Source organism: Triticum aestivum, chromosome 3B (genome assembly GCF_018294505.1).
Source record: "Triticum aestivum cultivar Chinese Spring chromosome 3B, IWGSC CS RefSeq v2.1, whole genome shotgun sequence".
NCBI classification, from domain to species: domain Eukaryota; kingdom Viridiplantae; phylum Streptophyta; class Magnoliopsida; order Poales; family Poaceae; genus Triticum; species Triticum aestivum.
Genome location: NC_057801.1, coordinates 748,515,046 through 748,523,614, shown reverse-complemented (window position 1 = coordinate 748,523,614; position 8,569 = coordinate 748,515,046). Strand labels below are relative to the sequence as shown.

At 43.8% G+C, this 8,569-nt stretch overlaps 1 protein-coding gene across 1 annotated transcript; it reads right to left on the bottom strand.

Moving 5' to 3' along the window:
• Positions 1 to 1,193: 1,193 nt before the first annotated feature.
• On the bottom strand, positions 1,194 to 6,127 carry LOC123072170 (protein Dr1 homolog). The gene is made up of 5 exons (XM_044495728.1): positions 5,848 to 6,127; positions 5,382 to 5,471; positions 5,026 to 5,120; positions 2,202 to 2,270; positions 1,194 to 2,115 (listed from the first exon to the last, which is right to left on the bottom strand). Exons 1-5 carry the CDS (start codon positions 5,900 to 5,902, stop codon positions 1,534 to 1,536), a joined length of 891 nt encoding a protein of 296 aa, XP_044351663.1. The 5' UTR covers positions 5,903 to 6,127; the 3' UTR covers positions 1,194 to 1,533.
• Positions 6,128 to 8,569: the final 2,442 nt, after the last annotated feature.

Below are 8,569 nucleotides of genomic sequence, written 5' to 3'. Positions count from 1 at the left end.
TCACAGAATTTTTAAAATTTTCAACATTTTTTTGGCCTTTTCCCATGTTTTTCTAGTGTATTTTGCGAAAAAAAATAAATGCGCCGGCGTGCCTAGGGCCGGCCCATTTACCTCCCGTGTCGTGCTTGGGCTGCTGCCTGCAGCACATGGGCCGGGCCGGGATGGCCCGGCTATTAATCAGGCGGGCCGTTCCTGCCACGGCACGTTTATGGCAGGCCGGGCCGTGGTGTCCAGCTCTGGTTTACATTCGGCTAGACCGCTGCTCTGTTGAACATTTTTTTTTTGAATAAAGACACCCAAAGGGCATCTTAAATCTGATTATCATCGAGGAAAACAAAAGCCAGTACGATGGATAGACAACTGGACGTAGAACGACCAGTAAAAAATAAAATTACAATAAAAAGCATACTAGTCTTCTTCTTCCTCTGATTGTACGCTGCCCGCCGGTGATTGAAAATTGCACTAAACCAACAGCAAAGAAAAGCAACACCTGCAAATGCCCTCGCCAAACAAGGTTTTGAAGACCGCAATAGCCACTCGCCCCTTGAGACGAGATCTAAAAGTCGTTGAAGCAGCATCGGCTGGAGCATCACCCCAAGCAGAACAAGCTTGCAATCCACCACCACCAGGTCAGAGGGTTGGAGAAACCGGGTTAAGCCACAGAACAACACAGAAGAAGATGTCGTGGTCGCCACACCGAACGCCAGCCAAAAGTACTCCTTGAAAGACACACAAACTGTCAAGATCTGAAGGGAACCAACCGATCTGGGGACACAAACTCTCACAGGCCCTTCGCCGGCGCCGGATCGGACGTCGTCAAGGTAGGAAGAGACCGGAGAGACTTTATTCCAACACGCCATCATCGCCACCACCTCGTTGATGCCGCCGGAGAAATCAATTCGTTGATGCCGCCGGAGAAATCAATTCGCATCGGACATCCATGAACTGAAACAGCGTTGCTGGCCACTGAGCCAACAGCCATCTCCCAAGTGGTATAGTAGCAGACGGTGGATCAGTTGCAAACAATTCATGCAAGAATGCTGAAATGTGTGTAAAACTAGTGACAGTAGAAGCCAAAATGAACAGTACCCAGTAGAAAATTGAACATTGCGCATGTATATGTAATAAACTTCAGTGTTTGTGATGGCATCTTGCAACCAATAGTTCAACCAACAGTAGCACATTGAAATCAATTATTATCATCACAGGCGAACACTAAGTTAGGCAATTGATTACACTGGTAATGGAGTAGCTTCTGACACGACACGCACAATACCATGGGACAACAGCAGTCATAAACACAATATCCAGTACAGTAAGTACATCACTTACTAGAGAGCTTCAGATTATTACAGACACGGTGGCTGAAATCACACTCAATTTACATTGTACAAGATGCAGGCAAACCTAACGCACAATTTTAAAGGAGGCAGAGTCTTAACTTATAGTGACGCTACATGTTCCGAACCACTAACTGTCCAGTCCACGCCATGTTCCGCTTGCAGTTGTGTTAGCGGCTGGGGCTGCTGCAGTTCAGGTGGCTGGGGTTGAGGTTGCGGCCGCGGCGGCACTAGCGTCGGCTGGGGTTGCTGATGGAGCTGCAGTTGAGATTGCGGGGATTGCTGGGGCGGCGGTTGCAGCAGCAGTGGTGCCGGTTGTAGATGGAGCTGCAGTTGAGATTACACAGGTTCCTGTGGTTGATCCTGAGGATTGAGGCTGCAGGGGTTGCTCAGGTTGAGCCTGAGGATACAGCTGCAGTGGAGGTTGTAGGGGTTGCTGTGGTGGAGCCTGAGTATACGGTTGCAGTTGAGGATGCAGGGGTTGCTGTGGTGGAGCCTGAGTATACGGTTGCAGTTGAGGATGCAGGGGCTGCTGTGATTGAGGATGATGCAGTTGCGATTGGGGTTGTGGAGGCTGCTGTGCTTGAGGATGCAGCTGCAGTTGAGGTTGTGGGGGCTGTTGGGGTTGATTCTGTGGTTCTAATGCAGGCTCCTTTGGTTTGGCAGCTCCATTGTTCATCCTTGCTCGGGCTTCAGCAAACATTCTCTGCTGTTCCGCAACAGCTTCTTCTTCAGTCATCTCTATACCAGTGAACTTGGTTGCTTTTGGAGAGTCCTGCGCAAGAGAAAGTGTCAATATACTCTGCAACATTAGAAAAGGGAACAGTACGCATAGTCTTGCAGGTGCACAGCAGTACAAACCAGAGTTTCAAGCTTGTGCTGTTCGTAGGCTGCATAAACTTCTTCAACGTACTCCTTGAAGCCAAGATCCTGTGGATAGAAAGATGATTGAGAAAGCAATTAGGATTCCACATGCAGGTTAGTAATATCTATGGCATGCGATGTCAGTTCAGTTCGTATCTTAAGGAATTAATTGACTAGTGTGGACGCTGATGATGAAAGACTGCAAGCCTCATTATGTGCTATTCTGGTCTATTCTCTTATTTCAGTCGCCATCTGTTTGAACTATGGTCAATGGCCATGTTTGTCCCCGATGAACAATTATTGTCTGTAAACTGTAGTGATTAACTGCCGTGATGGTTCATTCATTTTGAGCAGGCAAATCTGTTTGCCAGTTTTTGTCTGTAAACTGTAGTGATTAACTGACGTGATGGTTAATTCATTTTTTAGCAGGCAAATCTGTTTGCCAGTTTTTTTTAAATGCATATCTCATGCACCAAGCTATTGCCTAAATGCTAAATTGTAAAGGAAGATGGAAGGTGCATACACTGATTGGCATGATATTATTAAAGCAAAGTAGCTTAAGCAAGATTCGGTGGCCATGGTGAAAAGCAAGTTCTCTGATTCCCCTATGGCTGGTAGGTTCTTGGGTCAGGTAATATCGCTAGATTGTGGTTTGACTCTCTTAATGGGAATCAGGCTTTATATGTCAGGTTTCCTGAGCTTTTTGTCATTTGAAACCTGGCATAGTATCAATGTCAATGATTTCTTTAGGAGATGTCTGAACCCTATTTCTGGCCTCCCAATGCGGGGAGTTGTGTTCCTTTGTGAACAGGTTGAAACACTTCTTCTGACCCTGACAGGGTGGTTTGAGCTCTGGGCCCCAAATAAATCTTTACAACTAAGTCGATGTATGAGTTCCTAGAGAATAATATCGCGGGTTGCGACTTTAAGGGGTTGTTAGGTTAGCTAGTATTTAGAGAACCAGTTAAGTATGTATGTGTTTTAGGCCGTAACAAACTAAAACTTTGGTTGGGTAATCCAACTAATCCATGGATAAGTACTACTTGGTTTTCCTAATACCCAAAATCTGTGTTTATAGAAAAACGGGTCAGAGTCGTTTTTGCATATATGCGTTTTCAATAACACCTGATTTCAAGGAGCTAACAATGGATAAGTGGGCACCTATGTTGAGCACTCAGTCCAACGTAACAACCTGATTTATCCGCTTGATATTTATCCAAAGTCCAAAGAAGACCCAAACATGATTTTGTGCAAGTCCTTTCTTAACAGAAAAGTAAGTAAAACTGGTTTTGCTAAAAATCCTCCAAAAACTCGTTTTCTAGAAACAAATCGCTTATCATCGCTATCCAAACAACCTATAAGTGGATTTGGAGAGCTAAGATCCCCTCTAAGGTTCAAATCTTCCTTTGGCAACTTTTCCAAGACGCCGTGTTAACTACAGATGTTATGAGGAGAAACTGGGAGGGCAATCCTCGCTGCTCTTTTTACAGCGAAAGGGAAACGTCCCAACATCTCTGCTTCTTGTGTCCAGTGGCTAGGGTGGTCTGGAGAACCGTGGGACTAGTCTTTGGCACTGATCTTTGCCCTAATAATGTTTGGCAATATTACCCGTGGTGCTACACCTTTCTACCCAATGGTGGTAATTTTTTTACTTTTGGTCTGGCAGCTATGTGTTGGGCCATCTGGAATTGTTGTAACCAGGAGCACTTTGAGCTCAGATTTCCAAAAAACCCTTTTGAAGTGGTGTTCTCTTCATGTGTGTTTCTGGATTATTGGCAGGTCTGCTGAAGAGTGAGGATCAAGAGGCAATGCGATGAAGGGCAACGATGCTCAAGGATAATGCGAAGAACCCGATGCGCATTTGTGCTGCTGCTCAGGATGATGGAACGAGGAACTGATAAGGCGCTGAACATTCTCTGGGTGTCCCTGTAGGCCTCTGCTGGTTGTTTTCTTTTGTGCTGCTGTTTGCCCCTTGCGTGGGTGCGGTACTTTGGCTCTGTTCTGTCTCCTTGTTGGAGTGTTGGATATTCTCCTTTCCTTTTGTTAGGATAGTCTTTTGTGAGAGTGTCGTCAGGTTTTCGCCCCATGCTGAATGTGTCGATGACGCACATTCACAGTGGGTTTCCGGCAATGCTGAACTCCCTCTCCCTTTCCCGTTTCCTTTTGTGCTCGGTTTGGGTTCCGAACTGATGTATTTCCGCTATTCATTGATGGAAAAGGGGTGATGCCCGGTTCAAAAAAAAGAGCAGAAAATAACTATTGTGAAGGAAGATCATCCAGAAATATGTCTTAGAGCCCAGAATTTTGGGTTCAGGATTCTATTATCCACAACAAAACCTGCCTGGGTGGTTAGCAAACTGGTGGCTTTTGGCTGGTTCTCAGTTATTTTGGCTTTTTTTCAAAAATTCAAATTTAAGCTTTTGAAGAATTGATGATTCGATCATTTATAAATAAAATTCCATCTGTTCTCCAAAAATGAGGATCACACGAGCCCCCTTGAGTTGGCCCTTTATTAGAAAAAATATTCCTATGAACCGGTATTACTGTTTTCAGAAGGTTTTTGCCATGCCATTTTATATCACAGCGGCTCACCCTGGCGTAATAATCTAAGATATTATGAATTGCATTCAATTGGTTTTATCAGAACGTCAAAACAATATATGTTTATCAAACTATGAGAAATTAGTTAAAATGTTGATGCAATCATGTTCATAAAGACGACAAATAAAACGTATACTGTAACTAGTTTCCACAAATAAAAACACTAATGTAATCATGCAGTGCACTGTAAGTAGAAGGAGGAAACGGAAAGACAAAAAACCTGCAGAGCCCTAATAACATGTTCAGGAGCAATAGTCTTCTTGTCGTCCCGGCTGCACACGTCATTGGATTCCGAAGAAAGAAGATTGATGAACTCTGAATATATCAAAAGCACATACACAAGGTTAGATGATGTCCAGCTCCTGCCTATACTAACTGTCTCATATTGTCTTAGTATTCCTACCTACCTTCCCAGTGCATAAACAATAAGCATTGCCAAGCAAGTTAAGACGTTTTTGACACGGAGGTGATCAGGTGATAGTGTTTTTCATGGAGATAGCACCTCGGTGAAAGTTTGAAAACTGAGGACGACAAATATATAAGATGAAACAGAGGGAGTGTGTATTTCTTAATTACCTACACAGCATTCAACAAGAAGATCTTGTGTATCTCTTGCTACTCGAACATCAGGCGGTAGCATCTCCTTAATAATCTTGGTCATTGTTGCTGAAACGAAAAGCAGAACATTGAATCAATTATAACACTATAATCAAACCGTAGATAGAAAATGCCAGTCAAACACTTTAATCCAGGATTCAAGCAAATCAATATCCTCTAACAATTATTATAACTGATAGCCGTCCCCAAAAAGTTGCTCCCGTGGTCAATTAGAGTAGGTGGCTGCAATTCGCCGGAAAAAGGGCTCCATTACATAACTAATCCCATGTCCAATTGTAAGCGTCATGGGACGAAGGTCGCAACCCTAACTTTCCTCACCATACATATCGCTCATCTTCCCTGCCTCGTAATGGCCCCCCGGCTAGCTAGGTCGTCAATTTAGAGCATATCGCACACGACGAGGAAAAGGCACGAGCGAGCTTACATTTGGGGAGGGAGACGTCCTCCTTGGACTTGCCCACGATGTCCATCGGATCCATCCCTCGCCGTCGAGCGCGCGATGGAGCTTGAGCCTGGGGCGCCGACGGCGCGTCCCGCCGGGATCGATGGGTCCGGGCGCTGCTAGGGAGGGAGGGCTTGGCCTTCGGCGATGCGCCCTGAGACACGACCGGGTTGCAGAAGGGGATCGTAGCTAGGGTTAGGGTTAGGCGTGCGGGTCTGCGGGGAGCTCTCTGCGTCAAATTGGCCCCGACTCGCACAGAGCGTCCCCCGACTGGGCCGGCCCATGTAGCGAGTCCGCGGCCCATGTACTGTACCGTTTTTTTCTGTCTGTGAAACAGTTTGCTGTACATGTGTTTGTACCCATTTTGTTTTTTTTCCTGAGAGCAACTTCAGTTGTCTGAATGAGCTGAAATTTGGCATGGATCTCACGCACCGAAAGATCTTCCATAAAAAATATTCAGATTTTTTTGAATTTTGATTGTATTTTTTTAATTTACTGTTCACCGGGTGCAGATGGGCCCAGCTTAGAATGGATATTCGTGGACATTGAGCTTATCATATGAGGTTTTATAGCAATAGTAAAAACACTGGCTCCTAAATCACATGGAGCGTTTTACTTGGTCATAACAATCTGTAATTCAATAGTTTACCCGCAAAAAAAAAATCAATAGTTGGTTCAAAATTTATCCTCACGTACCTTTGTTGTCACTTGGAGAATAATAGTACTTCAATTTGTGAGCATAACTGATCTAATTTTCTGTCCTTCACATTGCATTTTTACCATGGCTAGATGGAAAAAGGATCTGATTTTGGGCATGTTTTGGTTCTCCTTATGGTTGTAGGGAACCATAAAATAGTAAATGTTCCATAAAGTAGTAAATATTTTTGCGAAGTGTGATGTCTACTTTTTTCAAAAATTGCTATGATATGTTATCTTATTCAATTTTTCCATATGATATTGAAGTAAGTTTAGGGAATCTCCATCAGTGACCCGCAACTTTCCTCAGGCATCCTGATAACCCACAATTATAGGGGATCACAATAATTTTCGAGAGTAGAGTATTTAACCCAAATTTATTGATTCAACACAAGGGGAGCCAAAAAATATTCTCAAGTATTAGCAGATGAGTTGTCAATTCAACCACACCTGAACGACTTAATATCTACAGCAAAGTATTTAGTACCAAGTAGTATGGAAGTAACGGAAACAGTGGCAAAAGTAACAGCAGTTTTGTAGCAATCGTAACAGTAGCAACGGAGAAGTAACTTAGCAAAGATCAATATGAAACGAACTCGTAGGCAATGGATCAATGATGGATAATTATGTCGGATGGCATTCGTCATGCAACAGTTGTAACATAGGGTGACACAGAACTAGCTCTAGTTCATCAATATAATGTAGGCATGTATCCGAATATAGTCATACATATTTATGGAAAAGGACTTGCATGACATCTTTTGTCCTACCCTCCCGTGGCAACGGGGTCCTATTGGAAACTAGGGGATATTAAGGCCTCCTTTTAATATAGTACCGGACCAAAGCATTAACACTTAGTGAATACATGAACTCCTCAAACTACGGTCATCATTGGGAAGTGTCCCGACAATTGTCACTCCAGGGTTGCTGGATCACAGCACGTAGTAGGTGACTATAACTTGCAAGATAGGATCAAGAACACTCATATATTCATGAAAACATAATAGGTTCAGATCTGAAATCATGACACTCGGGCCCTAGTGACAAGCATTATGCATGGCAAAGTCATAGCAACATCAATCTTAGAACATCTTGGATACTAGGGATCAAACCCTAACAAAACTAACACGATTACATGGTAAATCGCATCCAACCCATCACCGTCCAGCAAGCCTACGATGAGATTACTCACGCACGGCGGTGAGCATCATGAAATTGGTGATGGAGGATGGTTGATGATGACGATGGTGACGGATTCCCCTCTCCGGAGCGCCGAACGGACTCCAGATCAGCCCTCCCAAGGAAGAATAGGGCTTGGCGGCGGCTTCGTATCGTAAAACCTGACGAATCCTTTTGTCTGATTTTTTCTCCCCGAACGTGAATATATGGAGTTGGAGTTGAGATCGGTGGAGGTCTAGGGGGCCCACAAGGTAGGAGGGCGCGCCCCCACCCACGTGGCCAGGGTGTGGGCCCCTTTCAGCTAATTATTTTGCCAATATTTTTATTAATTCCAAAAAAAAGTGTCTCCGTGAAGTTTCAGGTCATTCCGAGAACTTATTTTTGCACAAAAATAACACCATGGCAATTCTGCTGAAAACAACGTCAGTCCGGGTTAGTTCCATCTAAATCATGCAAATTAGAGTTCGAAACAAGGGCAAAAGAGTTTGGAAAAGTAGATACGTTGGAGACGTATCAACTCCCCCAAGCTTAACCCAGTGCTTGTCCTCAAGCAATTCAGTTGACAAACTAAAAGTGATAAAGAAAAACTTTTACAAACTCTGTTTGATCTTGTTGTTGCAACTTTGTAAAGCCAGCATTCAAGTTTTCAGCAAAGATTATGAACTAACCATATTCACAATAACATTTAGGTCTCACGTTTACTCATATCAGTGGCATAATCAAGTAGCGAGTAATAATAATAAATCTCGGATGACAACACTTTCTCAAAACAATCACGATATGACATAACAAGATGGTATCTCGCTAGCCCTTTCTGAGACCGCAAAAC